The 25,568-nt window shown below is 38.1% G+C and overlaps 3 protein-coding genes across 14 annotated transcripts; 1 reads left to right on the top strand and 2 right to left on the bottom strand.

The window, feature by feature from the left end:
* Window positions 1-944: 944 nt before the first annotated feature.
* LOC126851594 (probable G-protein coupled receptor CG31760) lies at window positions 945-12,528 on the top strand. Of its 7 annotated transcripts, none has more exons than XM_050595739.1 (19): window positions 947-1,289; window positions 1,845-1,943; window positions 3,112-3,256; window positions 3,842-3,994; window positions 4,078-4,282; window positions 4,736-4,961; window positions 6,260-6,394; window positions 6,475-6,637; window positions 6,709-6,853; window positions 6,924-7,056; window positions 7,130-7,283; window positions 7,364-7,473; window positions 7,813-8,027; window positions 8,119-8,257; window positions 8,355-8,460; window positions 8,782-8,925; window positions 9,027-9,209; window positions 9,487-9,744; window positions 9,814-12,528. In XM_050595739.1, exons 4-18 carry the CDS (start codon window positions 3,863-3,865, stop codon window positions 9,721-9,723), a joined length of 2,427 nt encoding a protein of 808 aa, XP_050451696.1. In that variant the 5' UTR covers window positions 947-1,289; window positions 1,845-1,943; window positions 3,112-3,256; window positions 3,842-3,862; the 3' UTR covers window positions 9,724-9,744; window positions 9,814-12,528. The 7 variants fall into 7 exon arrangements, with proteins under 7 accessions (XP_050451716.1, XP_050451696.1, XP_050451678.1 ...); XM_050595721.1 differs by having other exon boundaries at window positions 948-1,289; window positions 3,855-3,994; window positions 4,727-4,961; XM_050595750.1 differs by having other exon boundaries at window positions 949-1,289; window positions 4,727-4,961; window positions 6,302-6,394.
* LOC126851633 (zinc finger and BTB domain-containing protein 14-like) lies at window positions 10,238-20,434 on the bottom strand. 3 transcript variants are annotated; one of them, XM_050595788.1, is made up of 7 exons: window positions 20,329-20,434; window positions 18,935-19,026; window positions 16,437-16,680; window positions 15,733-16,124; window positions 15,366-15,575; window positions 14,867-15,232; window positions 10,238-14,792 (listed from the first exon to the last, which is right to left on the bottom strand). In XM_050595788.1, exons 1-7 carry the CDS (start codon window positions 20,417-20,419, stop codon window positions 14,571-14,573), a joined length of 1,617 nt encoding a protein of 538 aa, XP_050451745.1. In that variant the 5' UTR covers window positions 20,420-20,434; the 3' UTR covers window positions 10,238-14,570. The 3 variants fall into 3 exon arrangements, with proteins under 3 accessions (XP_050451745.1, XP_050451754.1, XP_050451763.1); XM_050595797.1 differs by having other exon boundaries at window positions 14,870-15,232; XM_050595806.1 differs by lacking the exons at window positions 18,935-19,026; window positions 20,329-20,434 and adding an exon at window positions 17,649-18,881.
* An 894-nt stretch (window positions 20,435-21,328) lies between these two features.
* On the bottom strand, window positions 21,329-24,076 carry LOC126854722 (protein downstream neighbor of son homolog). 4 transcript variants are annotated; one of them, XM_050601739.1, is made up of 8 exons: window positions 23,805-24,075; window positions 23,535-23,724; window positions 23,084-23,454; window positions 22,679-23,007; window positions 22,378-22,589; window positions 22,092-22,295; window positions 21,811-21,997; window positions 21,329-21,742 (listed from the first exon to the last, which is right to left on the bottom strand). In XM_050601739.1, exons 2-8 carry the CDS (start codon window positions 23,535-23,537, stop codon window positions 21,552-21,554), a joined length of 1,497 nt encoding a protein of 498 aa, XP_050457696.1. In that variant the 5' UTR covers window positions 23,538-23,724; window positions 23,805-24,075; the 3' UTR covers window positions 21,329-21,551. The 4 variants fall into 4 exon arrangements, with proteins under 4 accessions (XP_050457696.1, XP_050457703.1, XP_050457687.1 ...); XM_050601746.1 differs by having other exon boundaries at window positions 23,084-23,448; XM_050601730.1 differs by having other exon boundaries at window positions 23,084-23,724; window positions 23,805-23,912; window positions 24,015-24,048.
* Between the last annotated feature and the right edge of the window lie 1,492 nt (window positions 24,077-25,568).

Raw genomic sequence — 25,568 nt, 5'->3', positions numbered from 1 at the left:
TGAGTTTATCGTGGACTTGCGCGTGTGTGAGTTGACTTATCGGCTCCCCGTTCAATTTAACAATCACATCGCCCGCTTGCAGGCCAGCCGTATGAGCTACACCCCCGATCGCCACCTTGTCGAAGAAGCATTAAGGATAATTTAATAATAATGCGCGAGAATCAGAGATATTGAAACAGTATATCTTACTTTGACGACGGTCAAGGGAAATGTAAAATCCACGCCTCCGGAGAGTCGAAAGCCCCATGGTTGAACGTTACTTCGTGATATTTTGACATCTGTAGTAATCGCCATGATAAAGCGTAAAAGCTCGTCTTACCTAAAGATAAATTAGCACATTTTTAATTATTCACAAATGATTTTAATAGATGACGTAATCACAGACTAATATGCGTTGTGTTACGCGCCTTTTCAAATAACAGGCACAAAGTTTCTTTTTTATTCATTCACCACGATACGATCCACGTGCTACTCAAATTGAAATGAAATTCGGGTCCAGATCCGAGTATACCAGGTTCAAGTACGAGCGACAATCGAAATCCGCTGATCGACTTTTCCTCGGTCTCTACATTATAGCGCGTCGCGCATTCGAATTTCGTTCGGCAGTGCTACGCATGCGCTGAACGTACATACTATACGGTATGTTCAAAAATCCTATCCATGAAAGTAATGTTTAATTGACCAATCAGGAGCAAAGATTTCTTTGTCTTGATTGGTTAATTGTTAATTCAATCATCTTACGAGTGGAATTTTTAAATCTAATGCGATGTGCGCATGCGCGAGAATCGCGCTTCGATTTCGCGCGACGAGGCGCGCCGGACGAGGGCCACCTCGAGGAAGCTGTAAAATGATCATCGAGATAGATTATCGAATCATCGCGTCTCATCAAGGAATTAGCGTCTCAGAACTTGCAACGAAAAAGATGCGCGATTAACATGTCAAATGCTCCTCAAGACGCTTTATTCGAGGAACTTTAATCCGACTTTTCGCGCCGCGGTATCGGAGCGAGGATGACGTTTGATGCCGCGCACGCCCCAACGGCGACCCCAGCCCCTGGCCCCGGCAGGAGACAGCTGAGTCCTCGCCGAGTCACGAATGAGCCTCCGGAGAGGGAGCTTCGTTCCTTTCGTGAAATCTCGTGTACCTTCGCCGGCGCTTATCGTTACACGCCAATAAATCGCGCGTCGTTCTCTTCGGTTGGCTGATAATTGTCTTCTCGCGATCACGTTGAAGATCCCCCGCGTTCACGCATTCACGCGGGAAACGAACAAAGTGGTTAAATGTCGAGGGTAAGTGCGCGATTCACTGTTCGCTGGACCGTAGCCGTGATATTTCGAGACGACGACGAGTGATGAGTTTTCGATTTCTCGCGCTCTTTCTTCTCGATTTTATCACTCATTATGTCATATATTCATAAGATACATTACAATCTATCTACATTATGTAATATGTAAAAATGTAAATATATATAATTTTTTTGTAGATATATTATAGATTACATGAGGCATCAACTGTCTCGATGCAGGACGTGTAGATTTTTCACGCGAGACGCACTTTTCGTCATTTTGTCATTTTGCACATTTGATTTTAATGGACTATTCAATAACGCGATAATAATTACGTTTCTTCCGCGTACGAATGACAGTTTACTAGCATTCACTAAAGAGAACAAATCGGCATTTCATATCTTATTTATACAAGGATATGTCAAAGTATTTAGAACTTGTCAATTTTCGAAAAAAAGATGCTCGCTCGTCATCGTAACGTAATAATCAACTGTGATAAAAATCGCAAATGCATAAATGAGTGTATGCAAGATGTATTAAATTATCGTAATATTTCAGTGATCGGTAGAGTGTCATGGTTTTGGTGCATGGAAATATCCACCGCACACAAGTAGGCCCTTGCGTACGGATACGCTTCCGTGCAACCTGCGCGCGTAAGTTTTTAATCACTTTACGTAAAATTATTTTACGCAAATAAGATTCTATTCACGTATAAGACACCGAGTGTTAATCCCACGTAAAGTAAATTTTTATATAAAATTCTAAAGAAAGAAAAACACAATCGTGTAAGCATAAGTTGATGACGCTGATCCTCGTCAGCCTATCGATACGCGCGGTTTAGTTTGCGTTTCGTATAAAATAAAGTTGAAAGATGAGAGAGAGAGAGAGAGAGAGAGAGAGAAAGAGAGAGATGCGACGCGAAAGGAGAGATAGCGAGGACACTTCGAGGAGGGGAGAGGACACGAGAGTTCTGGGGGTGGCTGTATCGTGCCGGTGGCTGCATCGATCGTCTCTACTACTCGCTATAGCGGCCATTTTCTACGGACGCGAACAATGCGACCTCGCCACTCCAGAAAAATACCGTAAATCGCGATAGCGACTCGTCGTTGCTGTCACGAAGGCCGACCGTCCGAATTGCGAATCGACCTGACATGTGGACCCTTTCGGCCGAATCTATCCGTCGCGCTATTGATCCGGAAACGAATATTGAAAGGGGCTACTCACACGAGCGTGACAGTTCGCGCCTGTTTTCTCTTCAATCGCTTTTATCGATTCGATTACGTTGCGCTATTTTGTCGGTTATGTATTTTTTTTCATTTATCTCGATTATTTCGCAATGATAAATAGAATTATTTTCTCCCCTCTCAACTTTTGTACGTGTCTTATTAACCCACGGCGAATCAATCACGCGATGAATACAGCTGGGTATGCGAGCGCGAACGATGATATGAGGGGGTTGTTGAGGTTTATTCAAGGTTGAGCGAACCTCACGTGTCGCTTGTCAAAGGCCAGGTAAGTCGCTGGAAAAAAATGGACTCGCCTATATATCCCTATATTCTATTTTACGACACGTCGAGGAAACGAGATACGAAATCGAGTGATAGCGGGCCGTTAGCCGTGCTAGTAATATCCTCGACTCTGCTTTGCGCGTTCGTTCGGTTTAAAATAGCAGAGTACGCTCGCGAATAGCGGAGAAATATCTTCGTCTTATCGAGCGGTTAACGCGATAATTATAATCGCGGAATTAATTAATCAGCGTATCCGGTTGTTTGCACTCGACGGGATGGAACGTATCGTATTGTATCGTTTTGTGTTCGATGTAGAGACCTTCCGACGAGTTTCCGGTGGAAGATCGAGAGGGCTGAATCAGAAACGAAAATATGCCCGGGCGATCACCAGCGAGGGCGTACGAGCGGCCCATTGCGAGCGCGGGCCGCAAGCTCGCCGTTACTTGAATGTCACCGCCGGAGGTGAGATTATCACGATGAAGTGTCGTAAGGTATTTTAGGATCAATTTCCAGTAACAATTTCTTTGCTCGTCGCGTGAATTCCGTATCGATGGAATTTTGCAAAGTTGCTACAAGTGTGCGCTTATACTTGTGTACAATTAATTAATCCGCGCGTCAGTATAAGATTTCTTTTTTATTTCCGAGATAATTAACGCAGTAACGTTTCACGCCCTTTTTCCATGTGAATGATTTTCCTTTATTTTTTTTTATTACCGTCTGCATATTCCATCGTTATATATTTTGATATAAATATAAAATATTCTTCTTTAAATCTATTGGCTTTTTTTAACCTTGTGTTATGTTTTCTTTTAATAGAACATGTACTTATAAAGCGTTTATTTATTACTCACATCTATATATTTAATTGTTTTATTTATTACAAAAAAAAAAATAAATAAAAAATTAATTTTTTACGAGATTATTTCTTTTTGCACGAGATATAAAAGAGAGAATTGATTAAAATCTTATCAAATATCTTACCCGTTCTCGTGGTAAATTTTACTTTCGAATAAATCAAACATCTTGGAGCTTTCGTTTCGTTACAAGAACAAATGACCAGGGCGCGGGATGGGCGAATCCTGGCTCTCGGTCTTACTCGCTGCCACGCTGACGACGATGACGATGACAGCGATGACAAAAGCCGATCCATTTTCAACGCCGTCGACGATCACTCGTGACGATATCGTGGATTCCAAGCTGGTTTGTTTTCAATCCTTATTTCATACAACTTTAGTAATTTTCTGAGTTTTGGTATTGTCATTTTTTTTCTTATTATCATGAAGTCGCCCATCGAGGAAGCGCTGGACGTGATAGAGGCGGCATCGACGGGTTCCCTGGGAGAGGTGTGCGTTAATTCAGCGGGATTTAAATCACTACCGGCTGGTGTCGCTTTGGATTCGCGACGTTACGACACGGCGCGTCAAAAGACCGACTTGACCGCGATGATGCTCCAAAATCTCGGGGCTGTTGAGGCGACGCGACGCAACGGTAAGTTAGCGCCATCGTATATAAAGAAAGCTAGTCCTGGATAAGAAAAAAAATTCTTAGATAAAATATTTGGCATGTACATATAATTAATATACATTTAATGGCTAAATAACGGCTAAGGAGCTAAATCTTATCTCATTATGTTTATCGACATCTGTAAAACGTTATATTCAGCAAAGTAAAATAATTTTTAATTGTTAAAGAGATAAGAAAAGATGAGAAATTTAGCGAGATACGTGCTATTTGATGGGGAAAGAAAAACTAAAATCGTTTCTCATAAATGATTTGGAATTAGTGCCTGATTCACAATCTATAGTTTTCTACTTGGCACTCAATTGGCATCTACGGCACCTGTTGCGCGCGTAGTGAGAGCAACGCGCGCACCAAAAGTCAATCGTCGAACACATATGGCGAGTACATATGGTCAATAACAGATTCACGTAGCTCTTTTAGATGCCCTGACGAAGTCTCTGCTCATGTCGGTGGACGACGCGTTGGAGGCGAGAGTGATCGCGCTAAACGCCTCCACTGGTACAGTGATCACCGCGGTATGGTTGAAACGCAACCCTGGAAGTGTAGGCGAGCCCTCCAAGGTCGAGAGTCACACGCTCCAATCTGGATCACAACCGGACTCTAATTTGCCGTGGTTCGAGAACGCAGGCAGCAGTGCCGGATTAAGGTTCGCCGCGTCGTCTGTACTCGTCTGCAAAAGCCAAACTTTCCGAACATCTTTAATCTTTCTGTATTGAATAATAGTCCGATATTAGTGATACAATCGAAAAGATGATTCTAGATAAAAAGATAAAATGAAAAATTGGAAAGTTATTTCTTCGAAAAACTTTGTTTTTTAGACAATCAATAGACCAAAAAAATTAACATTATACATATTTTTTATCTTTTAGAAAACTTTTGATAATGTTTACTTTATTTACCGTATCTTAATAGTGACTAGAAATTTACTCAATATTTCATTTAACATTTTGTAAAAATAATAGAAATTAATTAAAGTTATTCGTAAGGTATCAACATTATTTTTATTTTTTTAAGTATAGTAATATATTTTTATTTATACATATATTCTTTGATAACCGCTATTGAGTCAAATCCATAAATTTATGATACAATTATATCAAAAAAAAAAAAAAATATCTAACTTTTTAATTTTTCTCGATTCTGGGAAGTTTCTTTTTTAAAAAAATTTATTCTTATATCTTTTATGTATACATATTTTTTTTGCATAGAATCATTTCTTTTTTATATTCCTAATAACGGACCGCGCTATATTTATTTAAAGAAATGTTAGTATGCACGCAAGGTATGCACGCACGCACACGCACCTTTACGCAGCTCTGTTTCGCACCCTGTCATTCATGTTTCACACGTTGCCTTTCTCTTCTCAAGTAAGGTCTCGTTTATTGGAGTGAATTGTAGAAATAAAAAATTTCTACGAGAAAAAGATCAATTTTACTCAAAATTCAAAACAAGAATTATGCGAATGATTGTGTATAATTAATGTTGTACATTCTTTTTTTAATTTTAAAAATATAAGAAAAGTTGAATAAATGTCTTTAGAGGATTTTTATTTACATAAATAAATTTATTTATCTTTTATTTATTTTTTACTTATTTACTTATCTTTTCTTTAAAAAATATCCAGATATTAATGGTGGACAGATCCATATATTCGAGACGATTCGTCGAAAGAGAATCGCGCGCGGGCTTGTACAGGCGCTCCACGATCATTCATCATCCTTCATCATCCCGTACGAGCGTCAAGTCATAGAAACTCGATATTCGCGAACGATATGTAAACGATGAATTTTCAAAGATCTTCGCATCATAATGATCAATGGCAAATAACAATAATTGGGATGACCGTGAAGTGCTGGGCATATGACTCGTTGCACGAAACACACGTGTTCATCAAGAGATATCGAAGTTTCTACGGCGGCTTGTGGCGTTTGCGTGTGATCCCAGGTCACCGAAATTCATGCAGTCACCGCCGATTGAATCCTACAGGGGTTGGTGGACTATCCCGTACTTCTCTTGCAAGACACGCCGCTGGCTCATCTCGTACAGCGTCAACGTACAATCGCCGGATGTTCGTCCCAGGTTAATATAACAGCTCTCTTGATAATTTTAACTGATGCTCGTAGTAGTAAGTTATATTATAATATGGCATTTCATTGAAGGGTACGAGAATTTATCAGTATAGATATTGATATAAGCGGGTTGGAAGTCAACCAATGCTCAATTACATCACCGCAAAATCGCAATGACGAACTCGATCATCTCTCCAGTAACCAAATAGCTTTCTTCAAAGACACACATAAATGTCATACCGACACTACGCAAGTAAATATCAAGTATTTCTTTTGAGATATTTAGAGAAGGAAATAATATTTTCTAATTTTTTTATATTTCAGTGTGTGTATCAGAGTCCTGATAGCCGAATGAACGAAAATGGCGTGGGCGCTGGTTGGGCGAAGGGCGCGTACATGTGTAAATGTCGGCAAGGTTTTTACAGTCCAAGTCATCATCGGGCGGGTTTCGACGGAATTCTTGTAGAAGGTCAGGATCAGTTGTTACTTGTTTACGAGTTATAATCTTTTCCCTTTTTCTCCGCACGTATTTGTTATAGCCGCGTGGAAAGAAATGAAAGAGAACAAGAGTGACTTCTACGAGAAGGCATTTCGATGTCTGCGTTGTGCACCAGGATGCGCCAGATGCAAGGGTCCCGAGCCTTGTCTAGCAACGTATAATTGGCCCTTTAGGTATTTGTTTATGCTTACGCTTTATTTTGGTACCTGATACCATTATATCAATTGTGTCTTATCACTTTTCAAGAATCACGCTGTTAGCTGTTTCAATTTTTTGCGCGTTTGGTACCATCGTCTTGGTTGCGTACATGTATCAGCATCGTAAACTGAAGGTATTCAAGGTTGCTTCGCCGATATTTTTATCCATCACGCTCTTGGGCTGTGCCTTGATGTATCTCGAGGTAGGTGCAGAGAAATGCTTCTCGCTTTCCGCTTTTATAAAAATTATGCCGAGTATTAATTTGAAGTGAAATTTTCATAGATGGCCGCCATATTTCCGGTTCTCGACATGTATTCGTGCATCGCCACAAAGTGGACGAGGCATATGGGATTCTGCATCTCATATACGGCGCTGTTAATGAAAACCTGGCGGTAAATAATTATGCTTAGCGTTATCAACATAATTAAAGCGCTGAGAATACAAGTGAATCGAGTCACACGATATTTTGGAAAAGAACTAGATAATGCTATTATTACGTTGTAGTCGAAGACTGTATGTACGATGTAAATGAAGTAATTATTAATTCAAAGTTTAACATAATGATCTTTTTTTCAAGAAGATTGAGTGTTATAGCAAGTACCATTCTTAAACAAATTTACCGCAATTGTGGGCTTGGTCTGCTTGTATCTTCAGCACTTTAATTTTATCTTATGTAACTTTACAGTAACATTTATATTATAACATTTATATTATAACACTTTTATCTGTAGGGTTTCGCTCACGTATCGGGTGAAAAGTGCTCATAAAGTTAAGTTGACGGACAAGCAGTTGTTGCAATGGATGGTGCCTATACTACTAGTGATGTTGATTTTTCTTGGAACATGGACTGTTAGCTCGCCTCCTTATGCGGAAGTAATCACAGATAATCACGATTTAAAGTTTTACCAGTGTTCATACAACTGGTGGGATCACAGTCTGGCTATCGGTAAATATAAAAAAGAAAGAAAAACGGCGACGTAAAAGATCGATGGTTTAATTTTTGAATTTAATTGTCAATTTGTTAATAACGTGAATAGGTGAAATTCTCTTTCTGGCCTGGGGCATAAAAGTATGTTACAACGTGCGAAACGCAGAGAGTCTATTTAACGAGGCTCGTTTGATAAGTTACGCCATTTATAATATAGCCGCAGTGAACATAACTATGATAGCCATTCAGTACGTAATCGTAATATAATATATCATAATATATCTAATATATTATATACAAACTTGAGTTCCTGGAAAATATATGTTAAATGACGTTTATTTGCAGCCTCTTCATATTTCCTCGTGCCGGGCCGGATATCAAATATCTGCTTGGCTTTCTGCGGACTCAACTCTCAACGTCTGTTACGGTCTTTCTCGTATTCGGACCTAAGGTAAGACAATTATGACAAAAAGATGAGATTAATAATTGCAGTGATAAAATGGATATTGAAAAGATTTGTTTGTGAATCAATTTAAGCCGTATTTATACTATTGCCAATTAACATAATTTGATAATAGTTTTCATATCTTCCATATGCTCGAATCAATTTTTTCAATATCTATGGTTTTTTTTTTAAATTATATAATGATACACACACACACACACACACACACACAACACACACATACACATATACATATATATATATATATATATATATATATACACATACATATATAAAATCAGTATTATATTTTTAATCCTTATTTAGGTGATCAGAGTATTACGAGGCCAGGGAGATCAGTGGGACAGTCGAGCGAGAGCGCGAGGCGTCACCGCGAGCTTCTCTCTGAACGGGATCGGCTTGGTGCCGGAAGAGACGACGGATTTATATCAAGAAAATGAAGAGCTTAAGGTTTATAATTATATAATTTAGCATTTTTATATCTGCATTACGATGCCAATGAATAGAAATATTAAAGCAATTTTTCACTTTATCTTTAATTCTATGCTTAGGAGGAAATCCAAAAATTGGCTGCGAGAATCGAATTCATGAAGATAGTGCACATGGAGGTGCACAATAGGCACATCAAGCCAAAGATGGGCGGTTACTTTAGCACGCATGGTCACGGTCACGGACACCCATCCGCCGGTCAAAGTCCCATCGCCAAGAGTTCAACGGCCAGTTTTATTCTCAAAGTATGTACCTAAGTCGTTCTATCACATTTCAGTTGGATTAACCCTAGTATACGTAGCATTTTTAAAGTCCGACGACGTAAAAATAAAGTAAAAGCTTTCGCCATCTTTCCTCTGAAATCTGATTCGATTTTTCTTTGTGGATCTTTCGGACACTGCATAAATGCACAAACGCGTATACTAAGGTTAATGCGAAAGTTTATAACTTTCGCATCGACTCGTCTTCTCGCGAGTCCGCTGCAAGAGCGTTTTGGGAAATAAATTGGAGTAATTTATTGAGCAGACAGCCGTGGAGCGAGGTGCAACGGCAGCCGCAGCCGCGGCCGTCGAGGATTCGACCTTCCCGTCCGGAAGTCTACACCGAGCGCGAAGGATGGAAATGTTGAGGGAAAGGAAAGCGGAAAGGGAGAGAGAGCGCGAAAAAGAGCGAAACAAGGACAAGGAGCAAAAGGAGAGATCGCAGCAGGAGAAATCGCAGCAGGAGAAACCGCGAGAATCGAGTGGCCAGAAGGTTTGACTAGTGATCAATAGTGAGGAGGTAAATAACTTGGCTCTTACTCAACGATCCGCCTAAGCCTTCTACCATAATTTTTTCCTTCGTCAACAGGTATGGTTGTGACAAAGACAGTGTTCTGACAGAAGCGAGAAAACGAGAAAAATTTTATATCCGCGGAAGAAAAAGAGAAAGAAGAAATTGGAGAAATTCAGGTTGTATCCTCTAATGGACAGGAGACTGCCCGTATTTGTATAAAACGCCATATAATCAAAACCATCGCGTTCACTGTCTTCGCGCCATTGTGATAGCGATATCTTGGTTTATTATTAGAGAGAGTGATGTACGATATATATCTTAAAATTGTAAAATCTCTATCGAATCGAGAACGCACGAAAAGCGAAAGACGACGGTGATGGCATTCCATGTTCCTATCCGTCTTGCAGCAGCGACAACGTCGTTGCCTTCAAGGACATGGCGTATTGTTATTATATATTAAATTTCAATAATACTTTCTTTCCGATATAAAAAAACATTCTCAAGTGCAATGAATGCCATCAATGCGATTAACTGTAAAACAAATTATGTTTCTAAAAAAAACACATGTGTTTCGTTGAGAAATCAGATGGAGCAACGGAAAGAAAATGTAAAACCGAGCTGTCACAAATGCACAAAGAATGCCCAGGCGAATCGTCGTCACTTTAACGATACAATTTCGCTTTCCGCAAGTGTAATGTGTCGCTTCGTTGCGAGCATTCGATAGAATTGTAAAAAAATGCGCGTGTATTTTTAAGTTGTCTTATTGAAATCGTTTACATCTGTTTGCGATGACGCGCGCGCTTTTGCCAAACACAGAAACGCAGAGATCTTTCTCGATTAAGGATAAAAGTGGGGACAACAAAGAAATCCCTTGTTAAATGTTATATAAGCGTCATGTTTTCGGGTTTTAAATAGTACCGTTTCTTAGGCAACTTTATCATGCCAGAGTGAAACATCGTCTATTCTTGAAAGATATACAAATATCACAATTTGAATGTGAATGTTAATTTAAGCAGTAATAATATACATATAATATACGAGTAAAATAGGCGTGTACTTTTCCGACTTGGACATTTGACAGGCTTGACCTATAAGTGTCATTGAATGTATGGAATTTCTTTATTTAATTTTATCTCCGAATCATATTCGATGCAATATATAATTCTTTTTCGTGTTCTTTACTGTTGTCTCATTTATATTACTTCTTATTTAATTGAAAACATATTTTGTTTACAATTTTCATTTCAAATGTAGAATTACATTTAAAATTGCAAACAATCGAGCGATAATTATTCATAACAAGATTATATAAATGTTAACATAAATGTGACAATAAAGTTACACAAGGGCTGTAAAAGAATATCAACTTTGTTGACGATCGTAAAGTTGTTCGCGTTTGTGGCTCGTAAGAAAAAAAAGAGATAAATCAAAACGAGAGGATAGCTAAAAAGAGAGATAGAGATATAAAAAAATTGTGCGATTAATAAGATCTTTGCCTTGTTGGTTTACACTTTTTTAAGAGCTTACGTTTTCACGATAGAATGCTGTTATTATAGATCGCGTACAGTTGTGTGTTAACAACGACCGACAGATATTGCTGTTCGTGTCTAAGATATTTATCGTTAGTAATATCGTTGTCATTGAATATATGATTGGATGGAATGGAGATGAGTGATGCAAATATGTGTACAACAAGATATATTCGAATGATGAAAAATTTATCGAATATAGTAGGCCTGCGAGACTCACATTATGAGATCGTATGGATCGGTTTATTTTAATTTCTTTAAGATATTACATTGTAATATCCCTGTCTCAAACTCTCCAATTTGTTTGTTTTGCTATGATAATTACGTTTAATTAACGATTAACTTTAAACATCGATAGTCGTTTCCGTTTTATCGGAATAATTTTCAAATAGTGAATAAATATTTGCGATATAAATATAATTTTTAATAAGCACAAATTTTTTGCACTCTTGCGTTTATCTAAATATATTAAGGACATACGAAAGTATCGATTCGTCGAACTGATTGTCAATTGGTAAATAAGCACGGTGAGTCAATTTCGAAGATCATCACGAATCAAATCTGTCGCGCGGAAGCCTGATGTCGAATCCTAGGCCATAGATCGATGATTCGTTGAAAAAAAAGAGAGAGAGAGAAAGGGTGCGTTTCACATATAAATAATATACATATGTATATCCATTATTTGTTTAAGAGAATTATAGTGTAACGGACAGAAAGATTTTCACACATATTTCTGTTTCTCCGATTAAGTACAAACGACAACGCGATAACGATCCCATTGCGTTGCCTTATGTGCGCTCAATGTAAATCGTAAAATGCACTATATAGCTTGTGGCGCGCGCGATAGTTCGTGATAATAGATCGTAAGAGATGAATCTGCTTTCAGTGTTGCGTATCGTATGTATGAAAAATCCGCTTCGTTTACAAGAGAGAGGAAGATAAAGAAAGGGAGAGAGAGAGAGAAAGAGAGAGGCAGTGCGACATCAATGCTAAAATCGCAAACAGTCGCGAGTTTGATCTATGTAAGATCCTATCCATAAACAGTGTTATTTTCTCGATACAAAAAGGGAAGGAGTCGAGAGGCTTATGATCGCACAGAATCAAGTATCAAACGCACGCGAGAGAAAAATCTAACGCGCTCGATCCCCATCCCTGCCTCGCCGAACAAATCAAAAACATATGTAGAATCGAACACATATTTGTAAAAAAGATATACTGTGTCAGTGAATACAATAATCTTGGAAGCTAATGTAATAAGAAATTTTCTTTCTGTATTTCCCTTTTCAGCCCGTTAGATTGAGCGGATAAACGCGCTCAAAATTAACTTACAGAATGTTTAGAATGCGGAAAGGTTTTTCTCTTTTGCTCGCTTGAAAATTTATTTTGTTTATTCATTTATTTATACGCGCTACACACTATATATAGAATGTAAGATATGAACCTTTCGCACCTCGCCATTTGCTCGACAGCAACCAAGGTATCTGGTATCACTGAAAACAATTGCACATTGCCAGGAAAAAAGATAGAAATACGGATGAACAGTGATCATAAGATCGAGCAACAGCCATTCAACAAAACAGAATGCACAAAATTTGTACAACCAACAACTAATTAGACAACAATTATAATCAATTATAAGGACATGGACACCACACAATGCTTCGACGTATGTACAAACGCGAATATCTTGAAAATTAGGACTAAATTCGCGAGTGAATAGTGTAAATAGGACGAAATGTCACCAACATCATCGGCATTGCACAAAAATCTTAAGCTCTATGAAAAAAAAAATCGCTATATGTATCCCGAATCTAAACGAATCGTAAGGAATCCTAGGCCCATTCGTTTACGCTAAGGATGCGCAGATATTCATGACGTTCTTAAAATCAGGTCTGATGTGACTCGAATTTTTCCTCGAATCTTTTCAATACCACGATAAATTTTATCGGATTAAAATAAAAAAATTAAATAAAATAAAATTATTATATCTAATTATGTCGACTGTTTTTAGATTTTATTTATATATACACATATATAACTAACTGTGTATAATAATAAATTTTATATATATTTTATTTATATATATATATCTATAAATAGAATATATATATATATATATATATATCTATAAATAGAATATATATATATATAATTTCTATTATTTCAATTCTTCTCTCTCTCTCTCTTTCTCTTAACTAAAAAAAAAAATACTTTCTAAGTAAAAAATCCGATAAAATTGTACATTCATTCATAAGATTCGAGTGAACCGAGATATCGAGCACTCTCGAGATGCCTCGAGTATCCAAAGAGTTTTAAAATCCGTTACCAAATTCGATTTAAAGATATCGGAACTATATATGCATCGTATACGCGGGAAAATTTAGCGCAAAATACTCGCGAGCACTCGCACATCCCTGATTTACGCCGTCACGTGACAGAATATCGTACGCGTATAGTCTAATATTTGGACATTTGTACTTGACATATTATATACTCGCGCATATGACAAAATATTACTACGTAGGCATGACTCACACTGTATCAGACATCATTGTGTAACATGCTCTGGCTATTACACTATTAAGTTCACGCGCTCTTTAAGGTAAGATTTTACATTAGGAAATGAGATCATTCATATACTTTTTCGTACAATAGGCTGCTCGGTTATCCCGGTATGTGAAGATCATCTCATGCATCTTATTATATCATTTGTCGAATTGGCCTTCAATTGACAGATAATATGGATTTTTTTTAAAATTATTTATAAGTACGATAATGTATGTATCTTGGGTGATAATACATCGAGGGACCGAGATTGTTTACAGTGAAAGTCAAGCCGCCATTTTTCACATTATTTGGTCGGGTTAATAAAGCGCAGATATCCCTTAATTTTTATCATTTGGTACTAACGATCGGTGACGATGTGCCGAGTTGATTATAATAATTGATTTTCTCGACCCTCGTTCATGCATCTAAATTCTTTGGAGGCTCGTGTGCTTTGGTAGTAACGTTAGTAGTCGATATCTCAGGTACTTACGTTAAACAATTCGCAGTAATAGCGCGAGTGTTCTTGCGACTTTTTGCATACTTTTATACGTATAACCGATTGGAACAAAGAGGCATTTTATAATCCTCATTGAATTAAAATAAATCCGAAGAAAAGGATACCACGACCTTTCGAAGAAGCTCGATAGATTTCTTTCTTCATTATGTTGCGTTGATCTTTAATCACGCGGCGCGGTTTTATATGATAGAAAAATATGTTTTACGAATATTGAAATCCAGATTGCAAAAAAGATTCTATTAAACAATATCCTGACCATTTTCGACTTGGCAACCATAGTTATCTTTTTCTCTTTGAGACGAGTCGTCCTCTTCTTGAAATACTTCTTTTCTCTTGTCATCCGCGGCATTCCCACCATTTTCGCTCTTATTCGTCGAATTCGCGGAATGCGATTTATTCAAGAGCGAGCTAAATTCGCCAAATTTAAGAATCTCTTCCATCGCGGATTGTTCCAAATTAACCTGAAATATTTACAGTTATCTAATTATAAAATTATATTTGAAAAATTTTCTAAATCATTCTTCCGTTAACGTACTACCTTACGTGGTCTGCCACGTTTTCCTTTTCCGGGCAACGAAGATACCGTCTGACTGCTACCCTTCCTCTTCGGCCACTGCAAATGCGAATCTAAATGTTGCTTGAGCTTGTCTTGTCTAGCGAACAAACGCGGACAGATACTACAGGCGAACGGTCTCTCGCCCGTATGCACTCTTCTGTGTCTCGCCAAGTGTGAAGCTCTCGTGAAAGCTAATGTGCAAAGGTCGCAAGAGAAAGGTTTGTGCTGCGCCCTTTCTGATTTGCTGGGTATTCTGGCCTCTTTCCCTTCATTTCCTCTTTTCAAGATTTCAATTTTTCTTTTTATTCCTGTTTTTGAAGGTTCCTCCGAGCCTTTCGAAGTTTCCTATGAGAAAATTTATAATTGTGCCATGTTGCAATTATTAGAATCGAAAAACATTATTTTACATTAGGAGAGGAGATGCTAGAAAAAAAAATAACTTTCTGATACATTTTCATAGATGATAAATAATTCTCACCTGTACCGCACCCGATATCGCGACATCCGTGGATCCATCACTAAAATTGGGCTCAAGTTTAACTGTTCTCGAGGAATCCTCATAGCTCGATTCTCGCGAGGAGTCTTTCGATTCCAAAGGGTCACTGTTTCGTGTCACACGACCTACAGATACCCTCTTTTGCCCTTTGAATCTAGTTTCTCGCTTGTACATCGGTGGTGGTATACGTCTCTGGAAGTCAATGATACATTTATATCGAGAGAGGCACAATTGCTTCTTGAATTATTAGAGAATAACTCTTCGTACTGAGGTAAATCAAAATCAAGCACCATGCAAATGACAAATAGAATCTTTGTAAAAGAGCAAAGCTAAAAGCGGCCAAACTTACAATTTGTGTTTCCGTGGATCGCGGAAGCTCGTCAAAACTATCCTCGTGTCCGTCGATTACCATTGGATCGTCCTCCACTTCAATATCCTCTACTTTAATATGGTCTTCTATGGAATCAACAGACGAGTGTTTCGGCAGAAAAGGTATCATTGATGGTTCTTTGATATATTCGGTAGTGTGTACTCTGGTTTCTATATGGCATCGTTGCATTTGCGTTTCGACCCTCGTATAGAGATTGCGGTTACTCTCTTGATTTTTTTGTTCTCCGGAGAGACCGCGTATCTCCAAGTCTGTTGCAGTTTTTATCAGCGAGGGTAGATGCTCCTCCGCTACATCGATGGATCCTCTGTACATGAACTCCAAGAGACATTCCATCTCTTCTCTAGCAACGCCTAAACGTTAAAGGTATAGAGTGCTCATTTTATAATTTCCCTTAATAACTTTTAAAATAGTATAAAGTATTACAAGTTATTTATTCCGAAACAAAAATGACAATGACACTTCTTTTCTGTTCCTAATGCAATATATGTGTATGTATATAATATATGTATATGGAATACTGCTGTCAATTTGTAATAGCTTCACGTATAAGATATCTTGTGTAAAAAGTTAAAGGAATTTCATTTGCAAACGCGTTGTTTATTAAGTATCCGTTTGATCGAAATGTTAAAAAAGTTTTGCTAAAGCGTATCAACGATGTATACCTTTTAAAATGAGGACAAGTTGGTCTCCACTATAATCTTTAAAGACTTTTTCGAAGTAAGGGCTACATGCTGCCAGCACCAGCTTGTGAGCCCTCAATAAGCCGTTCTGACAAACCAACGTTGCATCTGTCAATGAGCCGCTCTTGTAAAGAGCCTCGAACAAACCCGATAGGTTCGCTAGGTGATTGTTCCACGTAAGATTGAACGTCTTCTCGCCCATGTTTTTATCGAGTATTATCAGTCCCTAAAATATGCGCATAAAAATTCTTTGTAATTGTGTATAAAACATAATGTGCATGTTAATACATATATCTATATGTTTTCCCGTGTATCATAAATAAAATGTTCTAAAAGATTCTTGAATTATCAACAATCTATTATATCATTATATATTGTTAAATTATGCAAATTTGATTAATTATAACATTAAAAATATTCATTTTATGCAACTTTATACTGTTCTAAGAATGTCTCAGAGTACTTCATTTATTTTGTTTATTGTTATTACATCATTTCTATATAATATTTATATAATTATATACTTATATATTTATGCGAATTTATAAATTACATTTGATTAAGAGAGAATCGTCCCGCTCGATTATGATGCATCGGGAAATATATTTTAATCCGCAATTGTATATAATATAATTATATTATTAATAAAAGCAAAATCGTTTTCTCTTTGTCATGGGAGATTTATAGAAAATAAATCAAGAATATTTTCACTTCTAATTAGAATTGCGGATTAAAATATATTTCCCGATACATCATAAGCGGGAAGACCTCTCTTTTAATCAAATATAATTTATTATTATGTAACTTAAAACTCGCGTAAATGCAGTACAAACATGCCGCATTTATCGTAATAGTAGGCAACAGTTATTGATCGTCATACACGCAGAATATTAATATCCTCAGCTTCCGCAATCCATAAACGTTACATCATAAGTGAAATAATCGCGATCGTGGGTCGCGTGCAGTCGCGTGGCGCGGGGGCGAGGGGGGAGGGGTGGTCTCGTGTCGTTTTAATTGACACGTTCCGCACAATTATTCCGATCTCCGCGTACACAGAGATACATTACACACTCACATATTCGTAATCGACTGTGCATCGCGGAACTCGTTACCCATGTAATGTCATTAAATCGCGTGGATTCCGACAACGATATTTAATTCTATCTGATAAAGACTGGTATCGCGCGAGCTCACCTTGAAAGAGAACACTTCCGGCTCCGCAATATCTCGGGATCTCGTATTGAAATCACGCAGCTCGATTTTTTTCTTCGAATCTTTTGTCTTTTGTAAACATATGTGCCCTCTGTGCAATTGTAACGTTGTAGAACGATGGTCGCGAATTTACGATGTCCAACGATAACAATGGATTATCCTTGTGGGTTGAGCATAACAGACGTTGTTGGTAAACTCGCGGGGATGGAAATATCGCGCGAGTAAGACATGTCTCGAAGAAAGTTCTGCGATAGGAGGGCTACGCGACCGAGAGACCGCGTTCGTGCGTATACACGCGTGTGCGTGTACATACGACTAGGCTGTAAACGAGACGGATAGTCATGCGCAGACGTGAACCCTCGCATTGCCTCGATCCATAATTTTGTTGGTGGACCCCCCCACGCGCATTTCCAAGGGATTCTCGTTCCGTACTCGGGAATTGGCTAAACGCACCCTTTTTTTTTCCATCATCCTGTCACGACCGGAAGAAACACGGATGGACGTGGCTCGATCGAAATGGTCGACGCTTTCGCGAAGCGAAGACAATTAGCTTCGTTGTTTTGCAACGATGAATTTTTTTTTTTTTTTTATTTCGTCGAAATAAGACGCGCTCGACTGAGATTTCGTTGAATTTATGTACGTGGAAATCTCACTTGAACGAAGATGAGAGAGCAAGTCAACAGCGGGAGAGAATCACGTGTGTGTGTGTGTGTATAGTCGTTCCTGATATAGATACGTTTCGTACGCTAATCATGGCAGCGCTCATAGAATCGTCGCAGGAATAATTTTGTCCTAAATGATAAATTCCGGGGAAGACCTTGGAGGTCACGAGCATTTCCGTCGAGTTTTAGCGTCCGATCGAGACGGTGATATTTAAAAGTAAAAAATCGTTGATTCGAGCGAAGAAAAAACAATGAGAGAGATGCTGACGGCGCGAGTGCGCCGATGGAGCGTTGCTCACGTGCGTATACATAAGCGAGGGGGAACGCGGAAAATGACAAAAAGCAGAGGAGAGCGAGGCTTATACACGTGACTAACGTGTCCAGGAATGCGCGAGTTTAGCGCGAACGAGAGAGAGAGAGAAGACGCTCGACGTCGCGTCGCAACGCGTCGCCGCGTCACGTCGGTGCCCCGCGCGCCCGACGTTATCTCTCTCTCTCTCTCTCTCTCTGCCGAGCTCTATTAATATCCGCGCCTCGACGTCGACGTCGTCGAAATGCGCTCCGAAGGGAACGCGACGAAGGCGAGATCGAAAAGGCGCGGCTTACCTCTGGCCACGTATCTAGTCGATGTTTATAGATATCTCTCGAGATCGATTCGCCGATTGTCAAATGAGGATCGTCGTCCCGGCCACCCCTGGCTGCGATGTATCCTCGGCGTATTCGATCCAAGTAGATCTCCCCGTAGGTGGACGATGGAATCGGGCGACGATGATGAGCGTGATATTTTTTGTTGGAGGAGCGATATTCGTATATATCGAGATGTATATATATATATATATATATATATATATATATATATATATATGTATATTATATATTACTATGAGAGGGGCACGGCGCACACGATGTAACGACGTGCTGGGGCTCCCTCGACTGAGTCGCGACTGATATCATTTCCAGCGGGGGACTGTAGGATCGGCAGCCAGAACCCCACCAGGGGGTCTTCGTGCAACCCCCACGCGGTGTCGTAGTAGTCGTGCACATCGTCGACGTCGTCGTCGTCGTCGTGTGCCGACCTCTCGAAACCCCCCGCGCACGCACATGCACACGCGCGCGCTGTACGTGTAATGCGTGCCACAGGGAGAGTTATCGTCTTTCTCTCTTTCTCCCTCTCTCTCTCTCTCCTCTTTTTCTCTCTTTCGGCCCAAGCCCCGATTTCACGTAGTTCATCTTTGTCTCTTCAAATCGAATAGTCTCTCCGGTTGTGTACCCGTCTCGCTCGCGCTACGACCCTCCTCCCTCCCCCCCTCGTGCTCGGCCCCCTTCGCTTCGCTACGCGGGTGCCTTACCAACGCCCGGCGCGTCGCGACGTACCCAGCGACTTTATCCACCCTGAATCCTCGCCTATACAAGGGGTTGCCTCTCGCCAGGCGAAAACAACACTCCTTTCTCTTGCCGCAACGAGCTTGAATTTTTCTTTTTCTTTTTTTTTTTCCTTTACGTTATTCCTTCGCCTCGTACATAAGGGATGGTGTTCGGGCGAGATATTCAAATATTCCCGAGTCGCGCATAATTCACATCTACTCATGTACAAATGACTATCGACATCTCGATAATGCAGCACCGCTAAATAATGTAGCTGATAGCCGAAGGACACGAGGCATTTCCAAGCACAAAATGTATGAACCCATGCGCAGGGTGTGTCTCGCCCTGTTACGCTTTATTAAAGTTTTATCAACGTATCGTTTATTAAATATCGTCAATGCATCTCCTTGTCCAAGTGTACATAATACGTGTATATCGTATGTCTGTTCGAACTGTTGTTTACGAGCGTACTCTCTCGTACTAGCATCTTGAAATTCCGCTCGAGAGCGAGAATAATCCGCTTCGCGAGGAGGAAAGGCAAAAATTCGCTGGCTGAAATAAAAAAAAAAATACGCGGCCGGGATGCACGTCGACGACGTCGCGACGAAAAATTCGAGCCGCTCGTCGTGGCAGACCTTGGAACATGAAATCGCTCGGTGTCGCAATACGACGACACGGGCACTGACGTAATCCCCGCACGTAAATGGTTACGCGACCGACTGCCATCCATGCATTCTGCCGATGCGCATATTGCGGGCAGACGACGCATCCGACAATCGCCTGTCAATGCCGTCGTGCGGGGACGACACGTTTTTCTTTAACGATCCCGTTTATCGTCGAAGAATGTGTGATGTTTACGCCGCTCGGCGATGCCTTGTACAGTGAGCTTGGTATAATTAATGCGGTTTGCGCGATGGGAAACCCGCGCGACTAGGGGAATAATATATTCTGTTAATAAATGAATTGATTTTTCGTATTGTGAGTCTCTCTCTCTCTCTCTTTCTCTTTCGGTGACCCGGCGAGTCCAGCGAGTCCGGCGACTGATTTGGGGGCAGCGGGCGAATATCGATTCGTTATTTTTAGGGGCAGTCCATCCGCTGTATGGACCCCACCTACATCGTTCCCGGGGACCTCGAACGGTTCCTTTTAATGGATATTATCGCGCGTCATTTACACGAACATTGCAACTTAAATTATGCCAATTATGCCAAAAAAATATTCTTTTCGATCTGATCGAATTGAATTAGTATAATAACGATCTCTTTGTTTCTACTAATCTCCTTTTTTTTTTTCTTAAACGCATATATATCCATGATAGTATAAACGTAGTAAAATTTAATTTATTTTTTCATAAATAGGAAAATATCAAACAAGACAAGATTTATATATAAAATATAACGTCGATTTTGTTGCAATGGAAAAAAAATTATTATCAGAATTGATGTTTACATCAACTTTACTGTTACGTCGTTTTCGATGTAAACTTTCTTATCTGATGTCGATAATATTATCTAATGTTTTTATCTAATATATTGATAATATACAATGTGTTTATCTATTGTCGATAATAATATTGCCTTATATCATATTTGCGTCGAGTATTTACATTCATGTTAATAAAAATAAATATAAATGTTATTTTTTACACATATATGTACATTGTACAATTATACAACAGCAAACAAATTGTATGTTTTTGTATATTTTGTATCCTAATGAATACTTGCTAGTGATGTAACATATTGCCCTTATACTTAGGACAAAATATTTAGGCTGCTTTTTATTAATTTAAATTTGACAAATACAAACCTGTGTACTTAAATTCGTGTTTATTTCTATATTAAAAATATTCGTGTCACTATGACCAGGTATATAATCCATTGAAGAATTTAAAACTTTCAAAGACCTCTATCCTGGTCGGGTCAGGATTGCAAAAGTAGCTCAACAATTCCTCGTTGAATCCACAATCACTCAGATTTTCTTGCCCAAAGACGTTAGGCGGTACTTTCGTAACGTTATTACGATCCTCACCTTTGACGCTCGTATAACCTATGACAAAACTCTTCTCGCTATTTGATCTACAAGATTTCGCGCCAATACGTACGAATATCACATACCTGTGCCATGCTTTGCCGTAGAAAACGGAGTTGTTGATGCCAGTTGTGCGCAGCTTGCCGAATATTGCTCCAATTGACTAGATGTCATCAAATGACAGAGAGAAGGTAACACATGCGGTAAAAGAGGTCCTTTCAGTTCCAGAGAGTAATATCTATCGTTATCAACGCGTACTATACTTTCTCGGACCTTTATTAAAAAAAAATAAATATAACAATATATATGATTGTACAAGAAAAAAATTGATTATAAACTGTATCTTTTTATATAAATTATGCAATACTTTAAGCGTTTTTAACGTGGCGCCGTGGAAAGCCGTCGGAGCTAAAAGCGTAGGAGGAACGCCGGCTAGGGCACCGGTTGCTGCGATAGCCGATTTACAATTAATTAGAAAGTTGAATAACGCTTGCGTTTCCACGCCTTTTACAAAGACAAGCGATTGTTTCAAATTGTCTATTTCACTTTCTTTCTCCAACGTCATCCTTGTCTAAAACAAAACGCAACGTTAGATTGAATTGATATTAGACAATAAATATTTATAAAATATATATGAAATATATATGAAATACCTGTGAGTAATTAATTCTTTTTATTTCTGAATTTTCTACTCCAAGACTTTTGAGCCATGCATCTTGAGTTTCTTCTTCTTCCTCTTCCTCTTCATTATCATTTTGTTGATGATTTGTTGTATTAGACATAATATCTGTAGTCATAGAAGCGGAATCTCCCCCATCAGATCGTCTTTTAGAATCTTTCCTTAATGGCATAGAGTATTCTATTTCTGAAAAATATTAAGGAAAACAACTGATGGCTCATAGCTGTATAATTATATTAATTTTGACCATATTAGAAATAAACAAGATTTTCTACCTTCTTGCTTTAATGATTGACGAAATCCACGTGTAGTAGGTGTTAGAAGAGCATGAATCTCCGACAATCCACAGATACCAGCAGCACGAAACAATACGGTAAATGTGTTAGCACACACATAAAAATATGGACACTGCCTTGCTCGCAGCAAATGAAACAATGATCTAAAGCTATCACACCATTCTCTATGCAATGCATCTTTCATACATTGATTATTTGCCAGTGATATATTATTTGCAAGGCTAGCGCTCACTTTGCCCGCAGAGCGAGGAAATAATTCTAACCATGGTAATGATGGATGCTGCCATATCAAGCAGCATTGATGAAATCTAATCAAAATAATCAAAATAGTCAGTAAATATTATTAAAAAAACAAATTAGAAGAGTAAAGTTAATAAAACCAACCTTGCATTTAGACTAGTATCCAAAGTTGTTTCTTTTTCTCCAATGTTTAGACATCTAACAAATCCTGTGGTACCCGATGCCTCTTCGCTTGTCTTTAATTTGCCATTCCATGGAAAAGGTTTTGGAGACATAAATCTTACTTTAGTTTTTAACGTCCAATCTATAGGAATATGCTTTTCTCCCTTTAGGACACTTTCATCAGGAGTTTGACTAGTCGATTCCAATTTTGAAAAAACATTGGCAAAAGTTAAAGAGTTGTTTACAGATGAATCTATTGTTTGCTTCTCTCGCTGAACGTCAATATTTAGTAATTCAAACAATGTGTTGTCGTTACTTATTTCCAATCCAGCTGGCGTTATATTTTTCTGTTTCTTGCACAATTGATTAATTGTAAAAGGATTTTTACGTTTCTGAGGTATATGCTGCATTACATTACTATTGGAATTAATACCATTTAAGTTTGTAGCAATACGTTGAATTTCGCCAGTGTTGATATTTGTTTTATTTATACGCGCTTGAAGTGCGCGTTTCTTTAATTTCATACGATGTAATTGCATCACTTGATCGGGACGCGTCCACTCTAATGTGCTCGTATTTCCCGATTCTGCCATTGTTGTGTGTGAGGTCAATCTTGTCATATGCTGCTGTGCCAAAAATTTACATGTATGAGATAATAGAAAATATAATCAATATCATGTTATATTACAATTTTTATACTTACATAATAATTATTATTAAACAATACAAAAAATTTTATCTAAAAATCTAAGCGTAATTTCTTACGACGAAAATATTTAATCGATTAAGTTTATTAGTCCATTTAAAATTACTGTATAAAGAGAAAAAAATACACATTGTTCTTTATTATACATCACTATCAATTAATCGTCAAAATATCAGCTTAATGATAAACGGATTACATTAAACTAACTTGAATTAAAATCACGTATAAATCACGCGACGTGATGTTTAGCCTCCGCAGGAATACCAACAGCAGTGTTGCAAAATGTAACGTGTGAACTCGGCTCGGATGCGTAGCCGATCGCTGCGATTGGTTCGTTACTTCGACTTTCGATACTTTCGAGAATCGCAATGTAGCTCATTCGACAGTTTCAAATCTTTCACAAAAGTCGCATCCTCGAATCGCTCCGCATATTTTTTCGCGATTATTGACGAAGAGTGAGTTCCGCGCGCAAAATATTATCACGAGTGCCTCTTATTAAGTGTAAATATTCGCCGTAACGTATTGAACATCGCGTGCGATCGCTATTGCGCGACGATATCGCGATTTCAGTGCCGATCCGTTTGTGTGTTCGCGGAATTCATTATTACATCACGCCCTTATCGAAGTTCAGTGAAAACTCTGCGTCGATTATTGTCAAGTATGTATATTCTGCATCAAAATTATTTTTTGCATTTTCAATACCAAAAATAACATTTTTGGTATATTGAAAGTTTTATATCTGATTTATAAATGATGTATGCGTAAAGAAATAAATGTTTAGAGAGAAGTATGAGAAACATCACGGTTTTAAGTAATCCTTCAAAAAGATATGCTCTTTAGGGACATAAAAATGTGAACATTGGCTATGTAATTCAATGTCCACGCTTCTGTGTCTGCAAAGAGCGTATCGTTTTGAAGGATTACTTAAAAGATTGTGATGCCTTTTAGATTTTTCTCTGTTATGATGTGAGACGATGCAATATGGCGGAGAAATGTATCTCGTTCCCGCCAATTATGATTTCACTACAAGAAGGTGACGCCACCTTGTGAGCAGGCATGAAAATAAAGTACAGTATTAAATTTGAATTTATTTGCACGAGATGAATTTTTCTAGAATTTATGTAAATTTCCATATAATTATATATATAATATTCTACACTCTTATACAATAAATTCTATATTTATGCAATAACTTCTAGTTATTGCATGGCAAGGATTAAATAAATTCCAAATAAAGAAAAAATGTTATAGCAGGTTTGTATTCTTCTTAACTGGGACAGAATAAAATAAAATATATATTTAAAAGTCGGGAAGAAAGAGAGGAAAAATAAAAAGTGTAAAAAGTTTGACTAAAAAAACAAAACAAACTTAGTCATGAGATCGATCTATGCTATCGGTATAAATATTATTTATGTGTGTATATGTGTGTGTCCAGAGATTTATTTATCATAATCAAATAAGAATACTTACCTCGCAAACATATTTATGAGCTTTATAACTATCACAATATGAGTGGAATATAATAATAATAATAATAATGAATAATAATGTATTACACACATTAATAATATTATAAATCTTTGTTTAGATAATTTATGATTTGCGGCAAAATTTATATAGGACAAAACAATTTATCTATAATTTTATGTCGCATAATGTAGAAAACATTTGAATAAATAAAAACACATAATAAATATGTAAAATAGATATCATAGGAATACATTAGAAAATTACAAATGAAATTTTCTCCTAAATTTTGTC

Source organism: Cataglyphis hispanica, chromosome 1 (assembly GCF_021464435.1).
Source record: "Cataglyphis hispanica isolate Lineage 1 chromosome 1, ULB_Chis1_1.0, whole genome shotgun sequence".
Lineage (NCBI taxonomy): Eukaryota > Metazoa > Arthropoda > Insecta > Hymenoptera > Formicidae > Cataglyphis > Cataglyphis hispanica.
Note: the sequence above shows the minus strand (reverse complement) of the source record. Positions and strands in the feature narration are given on the sequence as shown.

Bases quoted from the DNA above. Each gene is read 5' to 3' on its own strand.
- LOC126851594 (XM_050595721.1), top strand. From the start codon at position 3,863: ATGGGCGAATCCTGGCTCTCGGTCTTACTCGCTGCCACGCTGACGACG. The intron at 3,995-4,077 runs GTTTGTTTTCAA...ATTATCATGAAG, and splicing joins ATATCGTGGATTCCAAGCTG to TCGCCCATCGAGGAAGCGCT. The intron at 9,210-9,486 runs GTATGTACCTAA...TAATTTATTGAG, and splicing joins CGGCCAGTTTTATTCTCAAA to CAGACAGCCGTGGAGCGAGG.
- LOC126851633 (XM_050595788.1), bottom strand. From the start codon at position 20,419: ATGGCAGTCGGTCGCGTAACCATTTACGTGCGGGGATTACGTCAGTGC. The intron at 19,027-20,328 runs GTCTGCCACGAC...GATACATCGCAG, and splicing joins GAGCGATTTCATGTTCCAAG to CCAGGGGTGGCCGGGACGAC. The intron at 14,793-14,866 runs GTACGTTAACGG...TAAATATTTCAG, and splicing joins GTGGCAGACCACGTAAGGTA to GTTAATTTGGAACAATCCGC.
- LOC126854722 (XM_050601721.1), bottom strand. From the start codon at position 23,721: ATGACAAGATTGACCTCACACACAACAATGGCAGAATCGGGAAATACG. The intron at 23,008-23,083 runs GTTGGTTTTATT...TATTTTGATTAG, and splicing joins GATACTAGTCTAAATGCAAG to ATTTCATCAATGCTGCTTGA. The intron at 22,590-22,678 runs GTAGAAAATCTT...AATATTTTTCAG, and splicing joins TCAATCATTAAAGCAAGAAG to AAATAGAATACTCTATGCCA.